Source organism: Tympanuchus pallidicinctus, unplaced genomic scaffold (genome assembly GCF_026119805.1).
Source record: "Tympanuchus pallidicinctus isolate F22 unplaced genomic scaffold, pur_lepc_1.0 scaffold5, whole genome shotgun sequence".
In the NCBI taxonomy this organism is placed as follows: domain Eukaryota; kingdom Metazoa; phylum Chordata; class Aves; order Galliformes; family Phasianidae; genus Tympanuchus; species Tympanuchus pallidicinctus.
This window is the reverse complement of record NW_026294769.1, coordinates 65,086,265-65,107,162: the sequence shown is the minus strand read 5'-3', so window position 1 is coordinate 65,107,162 and position 20,898 is coordinate 65,086,265. Positions and strand designations below refer to the sequence as shown.

Below are 20,898 nucleotides of genomic sequence, written 5' to 3'. Positions count from 1 at the left end.
AAGCTGCTCTTGAGCGCTCCAAGGAGAATTAAGCCTTCGTGCAATATACTGTCTGTTGGGCAGCTGGTTTTATCAATCTGAGTTGTAGATTAAAACATGTTTCAATGTCTTTTCTATCGAATCCGGAGGAAAAAAAAAATGTTCTCATTACCAACTCCCTGGGTGCATGTTAATGGAGAAGTAATTGACCAAGGATCAGTCACTCATGCTCCTTGAAGGACGAAACCGTCTCCCATGTATTGAGCTTGCAAGAGCACAGCCTATGTCTTTTTTTTTTTTATGCTGGCAGTGGTTTTTTAACCTCGTGAAACCAGAAGTAGGAGCTTTCTGCCATGAACTGCAGTGTCCTGAGCCCCATCAAGTGAGATGCGCTGCTTAAAGAAAGGGCAGTTCCCCAGTCTCTTCTGTTGTAGCTGCTCAACACATGCTTTATTCTGATTTCTCCCTAAAGCACTGCTTGTCACAGCTTTGGTGTACCTCGTTTGGGTAGGGGACAGCAAAAATCACCCGTTCAGGTTTTGAAAAGCCCATGATGTCGGCTGGGAGGAAGTCTTGTATGTGGGAAAAGCACTTCCCAGCCCTGTAGGCGTCACAAGCAATTGGGCATTGAGATTGCTTGTTGTGAGTCACCAGGCGTTTCTTGTTGGGAGCGCTGAGAGATTTGAGCGCTGAAAGTCATTTTGGAAGAATTGAAAACAGAAGGAAACCACGGTGCTCATAGGCTGGGCCATCACTGCTATTGTGTGTACAAGATTGTAATGGCAGATAAGAGGCTCTGTGTAAGGCCTTCTTAAAAGAAATACGAGGTTTTGGACTTAAGTAGAAGCCGCAAAGGTTGTATCTACTTTGCTTTCTAGTCACGAGGCTGATCCATGGCATTACTCTTTACCAGATGTTCTTTTTGCCAGCTTATCTTTGTGCTATGTAAGATGAATTTTTGTTGTCTTGATTCACTTTCTTTTTACTGGGATGAAAGTGCTTATATTAATGATACAAGCTGTGTCCCAGTGATGTAAGCACCACGAGCAGTAGTCCTGCTTTAACACTTACGTGAATAGCAGCGCAGCACCTCATGAAAATGCAATTTTTACTGGGATGAAAGTGTTTGTGTTAATGAAGTGATGTGCATATGTGCTGGAGCTTATGATACAAACATTTTCCTGGAAACTCCCTGATTGATGTGTTGATAAGACTCTTGTTTAGTCTGATCTTGGATTAAAAAAACCATACCGTGCTGAAGGTGGCCTTGTAAATACAGCCACAGTGCAGAACAGTTGATTTAAGAAGATTTTGATTCAACTACCTGCCACAGAAGCAGTATTTCTCACTGTTTCCTAGGAAAGCCAATCATTTGTTATATTCTTAATTGTTAGGAGCCTGTATGGACTGCTCCATGGCAGTGGAGGTTGAACCCAGGATCTCTACATCTAAAGCCATGAGCAGATAGTTTCTGAGCTAAAACCTTTGTCTGTTAGCCAGTAACAGATTCCTGAAGCTTATGAAATGTGCAATAGACAGTGACCAAAGTTTTAAGCTAAAACTTACAAAAGTAAATTTTAAAGCTTGATTTATGTGCTCAGCAACATGCGTGTTGAACAGGAGATTTGAATCTTGGTGAGTGTGTCTGACTGTTGGGTTGAAGGAGAGAAGAGTGTTTACTTTTCCTGATGATTTATCTCTGCATTTTCATAACCCTCTGTGATGCGAGCAGAAATGAGGGGGTGGTTCCCACGAGCTCAGGTGCGATTTGAATACACAGTGCCTGCACTTGAGCTTGGAGAGCTCTTACAGAAGAAAAGCGAAAGAATTTCCGAGGTTCAGAGGTCATCAGGCTACATGAATGTTCGGGAGTTTGCTGTTGTCATTGCTGACTCAGCTGTGGGGAAGGAGATCTGTTCTTCCTCTTCAGAACTGCTTATCAAGCTGTTGAGGGGGCAGAAAGAATTACTCTGGAGATGGGGGAAGAGGCTTGGCTGTCAAAAAATTAGGTTATATTTGAAGGTACTTTACTGAACAACTTCTGAAATTCGTGTGATGTTGTACATTGCTTGTTACACAAGAAACTTCAGACGAGTGTTCCAACTGCACCCTGATACTGGAAGATCCTTTGAGGGGTGGTTGGACAGAGGCTGAAGCTGGATAAGTGTTTCCAGACCACCACATTGAAGCTGATTTAGCTGGAGGACAGCTTGAGCAGGTGAAATACAGAAAGAACATTAAGACCATCTAGTTTCAGCCTCTGCTAAGGACAGGAACACCTTCCACTAGATTAATTTGCCCACAGCTCCACCCAAGCATGCCTTGAACATGGGCATCCCTTCCAGGGACGGGGAATTCGCAGCTTCTGTGGGCGTGTGTGTTTTGAGATCAGTGAGCAGCAGGGGTCGGGGATCAGCTGTAGCTCACTCAGTGTTTGCAAGCTGCACCTACATGCTAACTCCAAGCCTTCTCCCAGAGCTCTTGTTCAGTGCTGACACTGGCCCTATTTCTGGGATTTGCTGTGAGCCCTCTCCTTCAATCCAATGCTGACCTGAACTGACCCTGCTTAGCTTGTGAGGCAAAACGAAATTGCAGCTAGGGGACTATGGTTCTAGTAAGCAGATCCTGAAGAAAATTGAAGGCTGTTAAAGTGTCTAATTGAATTATTGCACTACAGGGGCATAGTGACTCATAGTGAAGCTAATCACCTGCTGCTTAATCTTGACTGCAAAGAATAGATTGCTAGTTAAACATTTAAAGGTCACAGTCATAGAAACTGTAATAGTGTTATGTCTGAAGGTACTGGGGGAAATTGGGAAAGATGTTCTTTGAAGATCCTGAGGAGTCTGAAGATGAGGTTCAGGACATTTTTCCTTCTTCCTCACCCTGTGGGGCACAATACAGTCCTTTATGGGAGAGGCCATGCTGAAAAGTGTTGCGTTGGCTTTGCAGGGTTTTCCTCATAAACACCACTAGTTTGATATTTATCTTCTGTGGAAAATCAAATCTGAATCACAAATATTTGTGTTTATCGTGGAGAATTTGAGGAGTAAAACTTAGGGCTGTCCTGGTGCTGCTGGCTGACAAAAGCAGACTGACTTTTTCTAGAGGTAACTCATCTGTGAGGGTAAGTGGGGGAACTGTGTCACTTGGACAAGATCGTCCTTCTGTCCCAGTGCTCACTGAAGGTTTCATGGAGAGACAGCTTGGCTCTTTGCCTGGCGTGTCCTCCTGTGCTCCCTGCTGTACAAGAGCCATTCAGGGTGACAGAGAGGATGCACTTCTCTTACCAAAATGCAGGACTCCATTTAAATAGCCCTTCTTGGTGGTTCCCACTGCTTATATTGCATCAGATTCATCATAGTAGAGGTACTGCCCATCTGTGCAGCTTTCTTGGAGGAGACTTCTGATGGTGCTAGAAGAAAAATTTAAATACAATAACAAAAAATAATGCTAAAGCATCAAAACACCTAGCTCACTTCAGAAATCAGTAGTCATATAACTTGATATCAGCAGTGAATTATCACTCCAATTTAAATATAGATCTGGAAGGAAGTTTGTAATATTTTCCACACGTGGATGCTTTATAGCAGGAAACACATCCTGCTGTAAATGACTTTGCCTATTTTAGAGACTGAGTTGAAGCCTGAGTGCAGCGTAGGCCTGGAAGTTTCTTCCTTTTGGAAGTGTTGGCTGTACTACACTGATGGCTGGGTGACATGTTTCGAGTTGGACCATTTCCTTGCTTTTGGAAAGGGTCAGCAATGATGGCTCAGGGGAGCGCAGCACAGGAACAGCATATTTCCTAACAGCTGCTGACATCTAACCAGCTGGGCAACAAGCAGGTCAAACAGCAAAGCTTCATTTGGAGGAGAGGTCTGGTCTGCAGCAGCCATTTTGTGATCTACAGAGGTTGGACCATGATCTGACAGCCCATGCTGTGGGGTTTTCCTCTTTATAATCCACATTTTGGTTCAGTACTGCCATACGTAGTGGTTCGTAGTCTTATTAGGATGGATGGAAGGAACACTGTGGATAGCAACTTCCTGAGCCCCACTCTTGTACCTGGCTTTGCACTGTGCATAGAGCTGTCCCCAGTTGTGCTTATTGTAAATGTTCATATGTGCTTAGTGAATCCTGAGCATTCCAATCACTTGTGCACTGCTGGCTACAGAAAGCAGGGCAACTTACCCAGGGTTCCTTGCCTGGATTTTGGGTTGATTTTTGACCTCAGTAACACATGGTGGCATACATACTGGCGATATACATTAAAATGAGCAAATTGCACAGCACTTTGATTTTTGGTGTGGGAGCTGCACGTGGCAGCAAGATGGGAAGGTACATGTCCACCCATAGCAGGGCTCCCCTGGCAGGCTGATGGAAGATAGGATCTCCTTGAAAGACACCTTTTGCAGAAACAATCCCTTTACTTGCAGCAACTCGTGTCTTTTGGCATTATCTTTTCTTCCTTTTGCAAAAACAAACAAACAAGCAAAAAAACAGTCAAACTTCAGAGGAAGTTGTATCACACTGCCTTATGTACCACACATAAAGTTTAAAGCAGTCCTCTCATGTTTGGCCCTTAGTTGAGAAAATGTCTGTGGGGATCTTTGCTGTCTTCCTAGCCGCTGCAGCTGGCATTACTTGCAGGAGCTGCCTGTAGTAAGGAGCAGGCCTTTGATGGAGCTCTGCTGGTGCTGATTTGTACCTGTTTCAGTCACCTTCTTGAGTGCTTCAAAACAGTGTTAGGTTTAATTTTGTTTTCATAGCAGGTAGTTTGGCATGTCTCTGGAGCGCAGTACATTTCTTCATTATTTCATGCCTAGGTTTTCCTCTAACTCCACCACATTTCATCAAATCCAGTTAGCAGGTGAACAGCCCTCCAGCATGAATCTGTTTTTATTAACATCTTACAATTCTTCTCTCTGTGAAGTGTGGCGAGCTTTTGCCATTTCCTCTGCTGTAGGATTTTACGACATGTGGATTGTAGAATGATGCGTGGCACAAAATCTATTCCATACGTGTCACCGGTTTGTCCAGGTGCTGCCCACTGGCTGTGGGCTCTGTCAGCGCTTGTCTTGCAGCCCTGCCTTTCACAGCCTCTGAATTCTTTTGGAGGTGACCAGATTAATGAGAATAACACTTTCTTTGGACAGATATTTTTTCTTAACTGTAGTCACACTGCTTACATCAAGACCCAATTACACTGTCCTTACATGTGTACCAAAAACCAGTTCTTTGGGGGCTCTTTTTAATTGAATCATCTATTTTACCTACTTTAAACAATCTGTTACGAAACCCAGGCTGATGCCTCTTGCCAGCAGCTGTATCTATAACAGATTGCAGCTGGACACGAAACGTGGCAGTTAGTTTTGCTAAAGGCATGTCCTTGAGTTCGCTGGGAGTGAGTGACAGCGCTGCTGCCTCAGAAGACAAATTGGGCGATGATGGCGCGAGTGCTGCATTGCAGTCATTGTGAGCGACGTCACGGGCGGCTGCTCCAGCAGCAGAGTGCTGGTGGGAGCCTGGGGACAGCGGCTCCAGTGCCTGTAGCAGCAGCTCTGCTGTGTGCTGCCCATCGTGTTCCTTCTGCTGGCTGCACGGCTTTGGCTTTGTCGGCTGCTCGCTGTTCTTACAGCGGTGTAAAAAGCTGCAGGTCTTGATGTCTTTGCAAGGTTTTGATGTGGAGCTTTTTTAATCCTCCTTTTTGTATATGTATGTATGTTTAGATGTATTTTGATTAGAGCTTTTATACGATTAGAACCTGTCTGCTTTAATTAGCAACCAGTGCTGCCTTATCCATAGGTAGATGGAATACTATTTGTACTACTCAACACACTGTGTGTTTTCTTCTGATGGCAAGTAGTTCTGAACCATTTTTCCACACATCAACTGTCTTGGCAACCTGCAGATGCTGGAAGCATTGGGTACTGGTGCTTGAAATAGGAATGGACTCTGATGAGAGTGTGGGATGCGAGGAAATAAATCAGAAGCTGCTGTTGCATGGGAGGTGTGTTCAGGAGGACAACATGTTGTGCTTGCCGGAGCATAGCTTTGGAAGCTGACCACATTAAAAATGAGCGCATTAAAAAGAGAAAGATTGAAAGTCTTGCACATATCATGTAATTAAGGCTCATATTCACTTTTGACCTGCTGCAGTACTGAATCTTGTTCCCATTTCAAGCGTTGGCTGTTTAGCATGGTTAAGTTGGTTGGTGGGTGTGCTTGTATCAATCTGTGCATGGTCTGCACATAATGTGAAGAGTGTGTGCAGTTTAGAACTGTAGCTTTGAATCTACAAATGTTTGGCTCTGCCATGGCTAGGAGGAGGACAGGCTCCAAGGACAGGAATGGCGTTTCCTTTCAAGCTACTCCTGAGAACACGTGGCAAGTTGGCTTTTGGTTGTGTATTGAAGGATTTTCTTTTCTTTTCTCCCACTAACTGTGTGCAGATTTGTGTGCATGTTTACAGTTGCGAGCAACTTGTGCCTCTTGCTGACCATTGTCAGAAGAGCTGGGTGAACTGCTGTCTTCTGCTTGGCATGACAGAGCAGAATGGAAGGAAGATAAACCTGTGTAAGAATACCATTGCAAATTGTGGGAATATAGGTTACGTGGTGCTAAATCAGGCTAGTCTCCAGAGGCAGCATATAATACATTCTGCATAGGAGGTGATTCTTTCTGAGCATTTTTCTCTAAACTTGTAATTTATATTCTAGTCCTGTGCATTAGGTGCTTAAAACCTGGGTCAGAGATCCTTCATCCAGCCTTGACACTTCCTTTTGTCTTTAATAGTTTCATTAATAACAATAGATCACGGTTGACTGTGTGTTGCAGGTGAGGGTTGATGAGGTCTGCTCAGAGGAACAAGGGAGCAGCAGAGCTTGTGAGAAGCAGGGGGCTAAGATGGATTTCTTGTATTACCAGAGGTGGCAAATGACCAGATGCATGCTTCCGTACTCTCAGGGTAAAATTGGCCATGTCTTAAAGCACTGTGAATTCATTTTTTGAGATACTCAAAGAAATGCAAAGAACCAGAACTGTGCATAGGTGCATTAGAACAAGTTAGCAGATGGGCTGGCTGCGTTTTGCAGATCAGCTTTAAGTGGTTTTGTGTTATTTTAATAATTCCACCGATGTCTTTTTTTCCAAATTGGGCTGTGATTGTGCTGTTTTATGTACTTCATATGTACTGTTTTATGTGGATGTTTGAATTCCCTTGGTTTTAAGTCTTTTACTTGGATAAAACACTTTCCACTTGAATTTTGTGGTGTTACATGAGTGGAGCAGCTTCTGGGGAGCATTGCTTCCAAACAGGTGCTTAGAAAGCATGGTTTTGGAATAGAATTACTGAGGTTGGAAAAGGCCACCAACATCCTCTAGTCCAACCGTCAACCCATTCCCACCATGCCCACTAAATCACATCCATCCTTCAGTGCCACATCTCCACATTTCTTGAACACCTCCAGTGACGGTGACTCCTCTGCTTCCCCAGGCAGCTCATTCCAAAGCACTGCCACTCCTGAGAAGCTGAAACAGTGAACTCCAGACTTCACTAATGGAAACACTGGGCAATGGTACTATTCAGCAGCTGAAAAAGGAGCCTAGGTATCTCCACCCAGCAATGCTCTGAGCCCCCAGGGCCTGAGTGAGTCCCCAGCAGCCCCATCAAAACTGCTCCATGCAGAGTGAACCTCCTGAGCAATTTGCCAGATCTTTTATGTTTCTGTGTTTTTTGTTCATTCTTTTCTGCATGAGATACTGCAAGGATCTGGTATTTGGTGGAGAACAGCAAAGGGCCATGGACTTTCATACAGTGTCTTGTTGTATGTCATCTATTCCATTGCCTCAAACCTTGATTTCCTAAAGTTTCTTGCAGTTGTTTTCAAGGAGGGTGATATTTCCAAATTTATCCTTCTTGTGCATCTTCCAGACCTGGCATGCATCGCATATGCATTGTGCATTGCAGCAGGAAAGCACAGCAGAGTGACATGCATCTGCTGTCCTGGGGTCAGGGACATCTTTGCTACAGCCCAGCAGGGCCTCTTTAGGAGAAGAAATGCAGTTGCTTTGTCCCCACAGACAGAGATCAACACAAGCTCGAGATCTGCATGCCAGTCAGCACTGCCAAGTGTCTTGCTGCACTCCAGTGCCGTGCTTGTAACGCTGTGCAATTCTGCAGTTTCATTTGATCTTTTCTCCAAGATGTGCTTGTTTCTTTTTGTGCATCAAAGAACCGTGGAAGCTTTTCTCCTGCTGTACTCTTCGTGATTTAAGCAGGCACTCTTGAGGTTCAGCGTGACAGCTTGGATTGTTTGGAGGGATTTGGGGGATAAGCAGCAGTTTGCCTGCAGAGCGCGCAGATCTGTGTGCTCACTGCAGCCAGATGTAAGGAGTGTGGCACTGTGTGTGTGAGTGGTCTCACGCAACCTACCTGCAGCATGGCTGCACTGTGGTGCTGGCACCACTGTTGCCATGTAAAGGAGAAAGTGCCAATACCTTGTTTGAATTCCATACTGTGAACTCAGACTTCGCTATCATCCTGAGTGTGCATTTGATGAGTTTATGGCTAGAAGTGCAGAGTTCTACTTCTCTGTCTTGAGATGACTCTGTTTCACTGTCTGTAACAGGTGGGATGTTACACTTGTTTTTTTAAGCAAGTTAAGTGTTATGTATGACATTCCCTTGTATTGCAGGCTCAAGCAGCCAGCTGGCATCAGAGCCATGCAGTACTGCTCTCCCTTGCTTTTGTGAAAATGGAATCATTAAGGCTGGAAAAGACCACTAGGATCATGTTGTCCAACTGTCAGCACACCACCATGCCCACCAAACCACATCCTTCAGTGCAACACCTCCATGGTTCTTGAACATCTCCAGGGACGGTGACTCCACCTCCCTGGGCAGTTTGTGCCAATGCATCACCTCTCTTTCTGAGAAGAACTTTTTCTTAATATTCAACCTGAACCTCTCACAATGAATAAGGGTGAGGTAGCTGAAGTTGAAAATAGGAGTGATGCTGCCAAAAAATAGAAAGACATGACAGTGAGGATAAAACTGTGTGCATGAGGGTTGCCGTGATGGACAGCACAACAACTTTAAATATGGTACTGGGCAAAATGAGCCTTGGGGCAGTCTGGGTAATGGCAAGCACCCATGTCCTGGGCTCTTGTCCTCCCTTTATCTGCAATTTGCTTACAGTGGTAGGCAGCTCCTCCCTGGTCTTGCTGTTTCGTCTCCTGTATTTTAGAGGAAAAGTCTGGAAAGATGGTGCGTTGTAATCTCCTCTTCTACTAAGCTGTGCTGAAATGAATGTGGAGATGCACTAAATAAATCATGAGCAATGAAGTTGAGTCAGGAGTATTTCTGCCTGTATTTGAGACAGTTGTAAAATGGCCTTTGGAGCACACAGGGCAGACTCCGTGAGAAAGCACCAGAAGGAGGTTTAGAGCCTTCAGAACACCAGCCCCTTAACTGCCAGCTAACATTGGATACCACTCGGAACTGGCCCTGGTGGGTGGGAAGCAGCTCGGAGTTGGGGCACAGGCTCCTGTGTTGGTTTGGGTGTGCAGCGAGTCCTTTGCCAGCTTTGTATGCTGAGGCATAACAGACTTGCAGAGCTGATAATGTCTTAAGGTAGCTTGAAATGATTTTTGCCTCCCTGTAATCCCCTGTATCCACAATCATCCCCTCCATTCACCAAGGCTTGCTCTGCTGGAAGAAGTGGCAGCATGTAAAAATAGCACCGCCTTATTCTGCAGATCTGCTTGCTTTGGGATTTCAGTTAGATATGCTGACTTAGATTTAAAAATAATACTTCTGCTTTTTGCACCTGCTTGTCCTGCTTGTGCTTCATTTTGTGTTTTGGAGGCAGCAGCTGCTTGGGTGCAGCTGAAATCCTTGCTGGACTTTGATCAGCAGTGCGGGTGGGGAGAGACCCAAGAGAAGGATTCTGGAGTGAGAAGTGTTTCTTGGGCTGGCAAACGCTGCACTGCTGTTCTACAAAGAGTAGAAGTATTTGCAGGCTGCCCACAGTCCCTGTGGAAGCTGCAGGTTGAGAGCCGAGCGCAGTGCTAGGCGTGCAGTGGAATTGCACTTGGTGTTCCAACCCGTTTGCTGTAAGTGTATTATGCTTTTCCCTCATTGAATGTTGCTGGAGTCTAATCACATTACATTGCAGTTCATAGCGTTAGACAAAATAAAGAGCTGTATTTCAGAACATAGGGATCTTGAATTACTGCCTTCTTCACACGTCGGGCTGACATTAAATACCCATTTAGAATCAGATTCATGAAGGTACTGAGGTCAGTGACTCTGGTTATCTAAATAGATTTCAACCATCATCTTTTGACCATCTGGAACATGCAGTGAACACGTTCCTGGGTGCAGCAAGCAGCCCTGGATGGAGCCTTCCTTCAGACCCAGCCAAGCTTGCGCTGATGTGGCTGCTGGGATGGGCAGGCAGTGCACCAAAGCAGCACACAGCTGTGGCCCTGAATTCTTCAGTAGCTTCAGGAATTCCCTTTTCATTATAAAGAGGCCTTTTTATTAGCTCATGCTGTATTTTCTTGTGTTTTTTGAGGGGGGAGAGTGTTTGAGGTGGACAACTCACATTGCCTGCCTTCCTTAAGCCATTAGTGGATGTAGTGCTGGGAAGAAAGCAATTGAGTCTGCTCAGGTTAAGATTGTTAGACTTACTAAGCTATTCATAGGACTGTTCATAGAATGACTTCAGAAACACACTGAACTATCCATTTGAAAAGAAATGGGGAAAATGTATGGACAGTAACAGTGGGCACAACTTCCGTGTGAGTGCGGGTGTTGATCAGACCATGCCAGTTTACATTAAGGAAATTATTTGTACTCCAAGGGATAAATGTAAATAATAGTCCTTGGAAAACACAAGTGTGGTATTTGCTGTCCTCAGCAAATCTCTTTCTAATGATCCTTTATTTTCATAGCATTAAATCCTTGATGTGGAGGTTTGTGTTTTAATAAAAACTAGCAACAGGCATCTAGCAGGACAGATGGATTTCTTGATAGATATCTCCAGAAGCAAGTGGCTGCTGCCTGCATTGGCAGCAGCGCTTAGGGAGGGGACATGGGGGACCGAGCTACAGCAATACTCCTTGCACAAGCGTGCTCTTTCTCTTGTTCTTGTAGCTGAGAAGCTCTTTTGGATGTACGTGTACTGCGCTCCAATGCGATGCCACAGCTCGGTGAGGGATTTTGCTTCTTAGAAGTTTGCGAACCAGTGACAGACTTTTCAAGTTTCTCCAAGTTGAAATTGATACCTTCTGCAGTAATTTGATGCGAACCTTGCCAGTGTCTTTCCAGTCACCTGTGTGTGTGCTGTGCCCTTTTTAAAAGCAGAGGACTACGTGAGCTTCTTTGCTCGCCCTGAGGGCTGACTAATTCCAAACTGTCCAAGGATAAGAGCAGGGCTAGTTCATGACCGTATTTAATGTGTCTGATGGACTGAGAGTAACCCATGTGTTGAACTCTGCATGCATGGGTGGAATTCTGACCCTGAGTGTCTGATGGCAGCCCTCGTGTTGGTTCCTGTGGGGCTGGGGCTTAGCCCTATGCTCTGCTCGGAGAACAGCCGGTGTAAGCAGAAATGCTGCTGAGCAGAGGAATAAGCTGGATCACAAGAAGTCATGAGAGATTTTGTGCACATTCTGTAACATACTGACTGAACATGGTCACGGGCTGTTGTAAGGACTTCCTGAAACTGGTGGTTGCTGGAGCAGACTGTACTGGGGAGATTCCTTCTGCCTGTGCTGTACTGCCTGAAGCCTTTTCCTCCTTTAAAATTCATGCAAAAGCAGTTTAAGGTTAGTCTCATCCATGAATGAATGCTACTATCTTCTGCACAAGAGAAAATAGACCACCTAATGCATTTTCTTCTCGGAATTGTCTGTGCTCTGTGGAGTTGTAGCTACCATGGCAAGTTCATGGCAGGCTTCTACCGATGTTTTCCAGACAGCTTACCCAAAAGGGCTCTCAGCTAAAGACTGTATAACATTCCAAGCAATCTGTTCCTTGTAATGTCATCAAGAGGCATGCGCAGTGGTCTGGCAGAGTTGTTCACTTTTATTAAATTTCATTAATCTAAAATACTGAGGTGACTTTGACCTTGAATCTACATTTATGGATCCAGCATTCTCTGAAAGATGTCAGAATTTAAGCTTTTTTAAAATACATCAGGAAATGTTTCTCAGCTGATTCTGAGTTGGAACCTTCAGAGGCTTTCCCAAGTGCTGCTAAGAAGGGCTTTTCATAGCTGTAGGAATAAGGATTCCCTGTTTTGTTTTCCTGGGTGGTCAGCGCTGAACAGTGTCACTGTTGTCTGCAGTTCTTGATGTGTTTTTCCAACTCGTGAGCCTTGCTTGGAAGCCACTGACTCAAACATGAGGTGCCACCACAGCTCCAGTTTTAGGTTTCCGTCCCCTGTGCCAGTCAGTTTCAGGCAAAAGCCTTCCTTCTCCCCCGCCTGCTGTGACACCAGGTACCAGTCCCAACATCCGTATGTATGATTGAGGCATGCACTTAAGCAGTTGTGCAAGAACAAGGTCCATACCATACCCTGTGCAATCAGTGATGGAAACTCCTTGCTTTTCTAAAAGCTTGAGCCTAGACAAGGGTTGAGTAATGACCATTAGCTTCAGTGTCCCGCTGTTATCATCCTGTCATAGCCTGTTCAGAGCTGTATTTAATAATCCAGCCTGTGTTCAGCTCCTGCTTTAATCTTAATGGAAGCCTCTTCTGATAACTTTGAAGTTATGAAAGTATCACACTGGTTTTTCATCATTCTCTCCATTTTGGGAAAGAGGGAAGTTGTGGCACATTTGGACTCTGCCCTTGGAGATAAAGATGAGCTGGTCAACAGGTCGGGGCCTCGGAGGCGTTTCCTGACAGGCCGCCATCCCACGAGCTCCAGGCCTGCTCAGAGTGAGGCAAGAGGAGCGAGATAAGAGCTCGATTGTAGGAGCTGTGTGGAGCGCTCAGTCTGTGCAGTCGGACAGCTGCACATTTCATCAAATAATCATTTCCTTGATCTATGATCATTATTAAGTAGAAACATAATGGCTCCAATAAAACAATTGAGTCTCTTCCCTACAGTCTCTTCCTGTTGGCTCTCTGCGATGTTGAACGACAAGCAAGCGTCAAAGAAAATCATTTATGCCATCATAGTGGCCTCATTGTAGTGTCGTGGTCCACAGGCTTTCATTTAATTATCTACCGTGGAAGTTTTTTGGTCTTTCACAGGATTAGACAGGGGAGGGGAAAGCCAAAGTGCATTTGCCTTGTGGAACCCCATTTACTTATGAGAAACAAATCTGATGTTATCACCCACTTTCTCATCAAATTTGGCAGGAACATTTCATTAAGCCACTTTCTCTGAGTGGGAAATCTGATGAATATGGCTCTGATCTCCAGTTTCAAAGTATTACTTTACACATTCCCAAGCATTGTTTGCCTTAATGGATGCATTATTCTAGCATAGCAGAGAAGTAGGTAATTTATAGTTCCATTTTATAAGGAGAGAACCCAAGGCACAGTAGTTTAACTTCCATAACTGCAGGGCAATGTGTAGAGCCTGGTTCACCCACCCAGCACTGTCCTGAGTTGGTGGCAGATTTGTTAATCTGGGTTCTGCCGTTATCTTCAGGAAATCAGACCTGCTGGGGAATGTCCCAACTTTCTGCCGGGGACATGCCTGTAAGTGGGGAGCACATGGGCAGTACTTGCAGCCCTGGAACTCTGCTGCTTTATTCAGATGCTCTTTTTGCCACTGAGTCATAATAGCACTGAAAAGCGAGTTATCTCCAGATGGTTTGTTGCCTTGTCCTGCCTGTTTCCAGGCCCTGTCCTAGACTAAGCGGGCAAATGGTCAGTTCTGGAGCCAGTCTTTCTGAGAAGATAAGCCTTAAAAACATTTGAAGGCCGAGACACATTTCTTATGGCTCTGGCATAGCCTGGTGCAATACACTTCTTCCTGGATTTTGAAAGGTCTTCTGTGTTGTACTTGAATACTAAACTGTGTACCTGCCATAAAGACTTGTGCACATTAGTGGTGCTTTAGACGCTGCAGCGTGCATGTTGGCAGCCCTTCTGCTCTGTGTGTAAACCTCTGCTGTAACACAGTGATTATTTATATAAAGGATTTTCATTCTTTGTAGATGATAGAATTGACACAGTGAGGTAAAGCTCAGATGATACTGAAGTGATTTACTACATGGAGACAGAGCAGTGTGGTTCAGGCATGGGAGGCAGTGGGTGAGTGCTGTCCTTCCTCAGTCAGTGTCTGGTTTTTAACCAGGGGTTGTTCGAAGCACTCCAAAGCACAGCTTGTGTTGGTGCATCCAAGGAGATGAGAATTTCAAATGCTGCTACTGGGCATTCAGAACCTTGCCAGAGCCGTACCTGCAAGTTACAGGCTGCTGCAACTTGGGGATGTCTGCAGGGATGTGGTTCCAGCCTCTGCTGACCCAAAGAGTGTGCCTGAATGGAATAGTCCCTTCCTAGTTCCCAAGTTTCTATCTGCTATACTTATTTAAATGTACATAACATTATTTCCTTCAGGCTGGGCCAGGCTCTGAGCACCGTGATCTAGCTATACATGTCCCTGTTCATTGCAAGGGAATTAGACTAGATGACCTTTAAAGATCCCTTCCAACTCAAATGATTCTATGATTCTACACGGGATTTGGCCATTTTGAAGAGCCCAGTTGTGGCATCCAGTGCTGAGCAGAGCCCCATTCCCGTCACTGCAGCACAGAGCGGCCTGACCTTACTGCTCATCAGCTCCTGCCAGAGGAATAACAACAAAGCTGGCCACTGTCTGCACCAAACAGCGCTGCAATTGTTGGGGCAAGAGCCTCGATGCAGCCCTTGACATGGTCCCATGACAGGAAGAGCAGGGAAGAGCATGAACAAGTCTGGAAAGCCTTTGTAAGGGATGTGCGTTCCCTGCAAGCATCGCTTTGGTGATTTGTGGGTGGGGCGTTTTTTAGCAAGCACCTCTACCTCTCAGATAGACTGAGTCCTGCTTTGCTGGTTTGCTCACCCTGCTAACCCTGTCCATCTTGCACTGCTTGAATGGATGTATTTATACATTGGTTACTTGGGTTTCAGTTAAAAACGTGTTACCTTGCAGTTTAATATTAGTAGTAACTGACCCCTATTTCCTAGTCTCTAAAATATACGGTGCCTTATTTCCTGTTTATTATTCTAAAATGACTCTTCCTTTTTCATATAATGGGCTGAGGAAAGCAGTGTCAATTAACCTTAGTCAATCTTTCATATTAAAGGGCTTAAGCGAGTTCTTCAGCATGAATCTTCCTGCCTCCTGCTTGACCTTGATTGAGCATTGCTCTACCTGTGGCCCTGGGAGTTCTGGGGTCATTTCTCAGCTCATTTTGCTCCATCTCAGTTGTTCTGCCCCATTAGCTTCTAAGTTCCATTGATGTGCCTGTGTCTCCAGAATAATGCCTGTCTTTCAGGACAGAGATGCTCTTCTCATTGCAGACATTGTCCTGTTCCTCCAGTTGCTTTCTCTCCATTTGTTCTTTCTATGCTGCTTTTTGGGCACCATTGTGTATGGCAGCTTGTGCTTTCCCATGCAGCATCATTGGAAGGATGTAGGGCCAGGCTGGGGCAGTGAGCCTGCAGCTCCGTACTGTTACCAAACCATATTTCAAAACACAAAGAAAACACGAGTAACCGGGCAAGTAGCAAAAAAGGTTTTCTGTTCATCTTTTAGGACAATGGAAAATACCAAATAGCCACAATTTGTTCCAGTTACTGTCTTTGTTCCAGAGCCATTTTGTGGGCATGAGATTTAATTCAGTAAGAACGCGGGAAGATGGTGACTTCTGTTTTCATGCTTAAAATAAATAAATAAATAAAATGGTTAAAGTTAGCAAGTTTCTGTTCTAGAAAAATATTTGTCCCTTGTGCCATTTTTAGCAACAGAAGGGCAAAACCTAAGAAAGATATTTTACTGTGTAATACAAGCCTGAGTTTATTTTAAAAATCAAATTAGATTTCTAAATAGATGCTGCTACCTTGACTGTTCCAGAGGTTATTGCAGTTTGAAAAACACTTTTTACAGATGTTGATGTCTGTATCCTGAAAGCGGTAGATTTTGTTTGCAAGTAACGACTAAGCAATTATCAAAACTAATGCTAACCAAGACAAAAAAAATGCTGAATTTAATATGCTTTTCAGAGTTGGCATTGCTGCTTTGAGTAGGAAATGGAGGGATGCTTTTCAAAGGGAAAACTATTGAGGAAGACTTGATAAAAATAATTAGTTCTTGCTGTGCAGTTGTCAGAAACTGAGATGACTGAGGGCATAGAACAAATAGTGCCATCTTCTGGCAATGTGGTAGTAAAATGTGTGATCTGGGAACGCAGGTGTGTGAAATGCTAATGATTGGGTCTGTGATAGGTGAGGGGATTTGTAGGACTGGATATATATTCTTTTGGGTCTGAGGGAAACTGTATTGAGTTCCTTGAGTTTATCTCCACAATATGGAACAGTGCTAAAATATTCCATCTTGCTGTGGGTGCCCAGTTTGTTGCCAGCGTGGTATCTCAATCCCTTCTCTTTTAATTATTCTGCCAGTGGTAAGGTCTGATGGCATGAAAAGCTGTTGGGAAGAACTGCTTTAGTTGTGCTTAAATGTTCAAATCTATTCTCTGGATGAACAAAAATTAAACTCTTCCCAAGGTGATAAATATCCCTGGGAACTGCCTGGCTCATGCAGCCCAGTCGATTTTATAGCTGTTACAAATCTGTTTTTTCAGTTGCTCTGGAAGAGTCAGCACATGCTGTCATGACTGCATCACAGAGAGGATTTGTGTCAGTGTCTCATCTTCTTTGTATTTTGTTTTTCAGGTGGCACCAGAGAAATTGGCTCTGCTCTAACCAGGATGTGCATGAGGCACAGGAGTATAGAGTCCAAACTCCGACAGTTCTCCAGGTGAGTGGCTGCACCTGGCCCAGAGCTCGACGCTCCACTTCCTTTGCTCTCAGGCTGCACGTGCACTGCAGGCATCCTGTTCAGCAGGGAACACAAAAAGCTGTGCAGCAGCATTGGCACTCCAGCTCGTCTCTGCCCCCGTCACTGAGAACAGCATGTATTTTCTCTCCCTCAGTGCACTAGGTGTTGAAGAAGCTGGGAAAGGCAGGATGTCACTGCATGTTCTGCGGGCTGGGCTCTAAATGCTGCCAGTTCCCACTGTTGCTCGCTGCTGAGCAGGTGGCTGCTGGTGTGACCAACCTATCTTTGTTTCAGATGTTTAAACTTTGTCACTAGATTTTGAAGAAGCCACAAATGTGGTGCTGCTTCCCTGAGAGCCCAAAAGGTTTGCTGCCAAGAAAGAAACTTTCAGCAAAAAAATACAGAAAAGGCAGATTTGCTAATTCCCTTTTTGCAGTTAGACTGTAGAGGTAACAGAAGAGGATGAACTCACCTGTGAGCTGGGCTGTACTTAAACAACCTACTTCTGTAGTAGAGAGCAGTTTGCACACGTGCTCTTTTAACCAGAGACTTAAAAAGATGTATTTAACCTGAGGTGAACTAATATGCTGCTTTACCACTTGCCTGATGACTAGGAATGGATTTTCCTTATAAAGATATTTATAAAATTGGCTGAGGAGAGAACTTCTGTCTGCAGTTACCCTAGAGTTAGCTACTTAAATAATTTGATCCCAGTGTGATTAGCTAGGGGAGCACCACTAGTGCTGTACCAGTGGTTCTGCTGCAAGAGGTGAGGCACACGGGTGGACAGGATTTTGTTTCCTTCTATAGCTGCTCTGTCTTCTTGTGGATATACACATGCTATTTGATTTTACAGTCACCATGACTGCATGAAACTTGTCAGTGTTGGGGGTATCCATTCAGACTGCATTGTTTGTGACAGATGAGCAGCATCTAAATGTTTCCATTGCCCCATTTCAGATTGCTTCTGTGTTTTTCGCTCTGTTCCTCATTGTCCTGAACTTCTGCACAGTAATTCTGGTTATCTTGTAATGTGGATTCTTTTTAATCCAGTCCTTTTGCTTTCTTCAGCTTAAACATTTTTATGTTCTGGTGTTTACAGCGTGACACTGGTAGCTGTCACAGCAAAAGTAAAAATACTCCAGTATTGACCTTGGCTGTCTCTGTAAGAATAAGGGCATCTGCAGGATTTGATTGCTCTTTGTGTTTTTTCAACAAAATTAGTGCTTTAATTGACTGTCTGATAAACCCACTTCAAGAACAGATGGAAGAGTGGAAGAAAGTGGCCAATCAACTGGATAAAGACCATGCAAAAGGTAGTTACAGAGGAAGAATTTTTTAATAGGAGTAAGATTGTAATACCAGTTTTTCTCCCTCTTTTTATGTTTGTAGTGGGAATCTGAATGATGTGCTTGGATATGTATAGCAGCTTTTCTCTTTTAAAACATTCCTTCCAAAATGCCTTACCAGTTTTAACCCTTACTTGTACATTTTGGCGTTTAATTTTTCAGGACTGCAAAGGATGGGTTGTTTTTTTACACTGGTAGCAGTAGCGAGGTGTAACTGTTAGCCGCTCCTGCTGCATGTTGTGTGGCAGTGCTGACGATCGGGGATTCCACATCTATCTCTCAGAGGCCCATGGGTGTCATTAAAAGCTAACTGTAAGATGGTGTTATGTCTCAGCCATCGCCCTGTAAAACATTCAGCGTCGTTACTTTTTATCTGCTGCAATCCAGAAATGTGCACCTGGGGAATTAGAAAGCTGTGCCATTGGACACGAGGTGCTCAGAACTGCAGTGCTGGGTACCACTCCAGAGGCTTTCCTGGGGGAATGAGCAGGAGGCTGTGGTATACTGCACAGCAGGAGTGTGTTGGTAGACATCTTTGGCTTCTCAAAACTTGTACAAGGGAACAGTGGTCTTCTAACACAAGCGCTGAAAGCAGGCTGCAATCTTGGAAATGAAAGAGTTTAACTATGCCTTAAAGAAGCAGCATTACCGTGATTTGTCATGGGGACAGGAAAACTGATGGGAGGGAGCTTGCTCAGCCCTTTGAAGAGGATTTACTTCTTGCTCCACTTTTACTGTGGTTAAATAGAAGCAGTTATATCAGTAGCACTTCAAGAAATCGCTAGCTTGTGCCCCAAAGTGTTAAGGAGGGAGTGAGTAGGAGGGAAGAATCGCTTGAGATCCTGCAAGTGGGGGTGACTCACCAAAGCAGCAGTGAGACTGGGGATTAATGTGTAGACTTGGGTGCTGGGGGTGCAGTTGGAACTTGTAAAGTTCCTGTACCTGCTTCTGTTTTTCCACCTACAGAAGAGTAGTAGCATTGACCACCTTTGTTAGAATGCATATGTATGTAAGTATATGCATACATGCCATTTATCTTTTTAAGTATCAGTTTTCAGATCTGGTACCTGTAGTGGGCCTGGACTAGCAATGGAATATTTTCTTCTGGGATTTTAATTCTTCTAGGGTTTGCAGCTCATCTGAAAATGAAGACAGCAACAGTGTGCTCTGCTTCATGAGGAAGAGCTGGCAGTGACCCTCGGGCCATGTTTCAGCACCTTCTCCCTCTGCCTGACTTTCATTCTGTGTAGAGATTGTAGGATGTTTTCTGCCTTGCCCTTTTGGATACTTGTTTTTGAACACAGATGTTTTGAGAAACTTGTCATCTCTGTTTTCCATTCCTGAGAGAGAATGAGTGTCTGAACTGAAAAGCACTCTAATTTTGTACCGTGTTCTCAGTTGTTATTTCTGTAAAGGTTTTGTTTGTTTCAGAAAGATTTGCTATGTGAATGTATGCACACCCTGAAATGTTATATTAAGCCAAACATATTGGCACTGCAAAATGCAAGTTTTGAACTGCTTTGATTAATACTAGCTATCCTCTTGAAATCTGTGCTCTGATAGGACAAATATAGCCTTTTCTGTGAAAAGCATCCATTTTAACATCAAATGTGTTGATACAGAGACTGTGTTTTTTTAGAGTACAAAAAAGCCCGCCAAGAGATAAAAAAGAAATCGTCTGATACACTGAAGCTACAGAAGAAAGCAAAGAAAGGTAACTTGCTCTATACATGTACTGTTAACCTCTGTGCTGAGCTCACTGACAAAGATTGAGCAGCAGTAGGACTCTGTTGTAACAATGCAGCCCTCTGGAATGTATTCCTGGTATGTACTTGAACACCAGGGTACAATTACTATATGTCATTTAAATCATATTCTGAAACTGCTCTCTACTGTTCTTACACAAAAGCCTTAAACCTGTTTGTACAAAGTCAATCATGTTTTAAAATAGAGCTGCAAACTTACTCCTGTTAAGAACATTGGCATTGGAACGTGACTTGTGCACATACCTGTGAAATTTTCTGGAATCTTTTGGAATAATATAAAAATGCCATTATGTAAATGTTCTGTAGCTATTAACATTTCTTACTGTTCTTCTTACTGTTCTTCCTTTCCACCACCTTTTTTTTTTTTTTTTTTTTAGCAGCCTATAATCTCCTACATCTTGCGTTATTCCTCAGACCGTGAGAAGGTGGTACGGGCTGTTGTCAGGGGGGTACTTGGCAACCATAGAAAACTAAAGATGAGTAAGAAAAGAAAGGGAGTTTTCCACAAAGGCAGTCTGCCTTAGCTGAGTCTTTTGCTCTTACTGCTCTCTCACCACCATCTTGCCATAGGAGTTACATCATCACATTAGCTGAAACATGCATCACCTTGATACCTGCAGTGCTGCCATTGCTGAGGGCTTCACTCAGCGAGGTGCAGACCCCACCAGGCTCTGTAAAAATGACATGGAGCTTGTGCAGAAGCAGACTTTCTTGTTGCCTTTCCTGGCATGGGAAAGGAAATGTGCTTTGAACAGCTCTCAGCCTGCAGGTTGCGACTTGCGCCAGCCCTCCT

General features: G+C 44.2%; 1 protein-coding gene across 18 annotated transcripts in view; it reads left to right on the top strand.

Annotated features, from left to right (window-relative positions):
* Positions 1-20,898, top strand: part of MTSS1 (MTSS I-BAR domain containing 1) — a 117,493-nt gene that overhangs the window by 67,411 nt on the left and 29,184 nt on the right. For 13 of the 18 annotated variants that reach the window (XM_052704821.1, XM_052704828.1, XM_052704823.1 and 10 more), the window contains exons 4-6: positions 16,885-16,969; positions 18,215-18,306; positions 19,979-20,053. In XM_052704821.1, coding sequence (XP_052560781.1) covers positions 16,885-16,969; positions 18,215-18,306; positions 19,979-20,053 — 252 coding nt within the window. Of the gene's footprint in view, positions 1-16,884; positions 16,970-18,214; positions 18,307-19,978; positions 20,064-20,898 lie in introns of all 18 variants that reach the window. The other 5 variants (XM_052704813.1, XM_052704819.1, XM_052704812.1 and 2 more) reach the window with 1 other exon arrangement.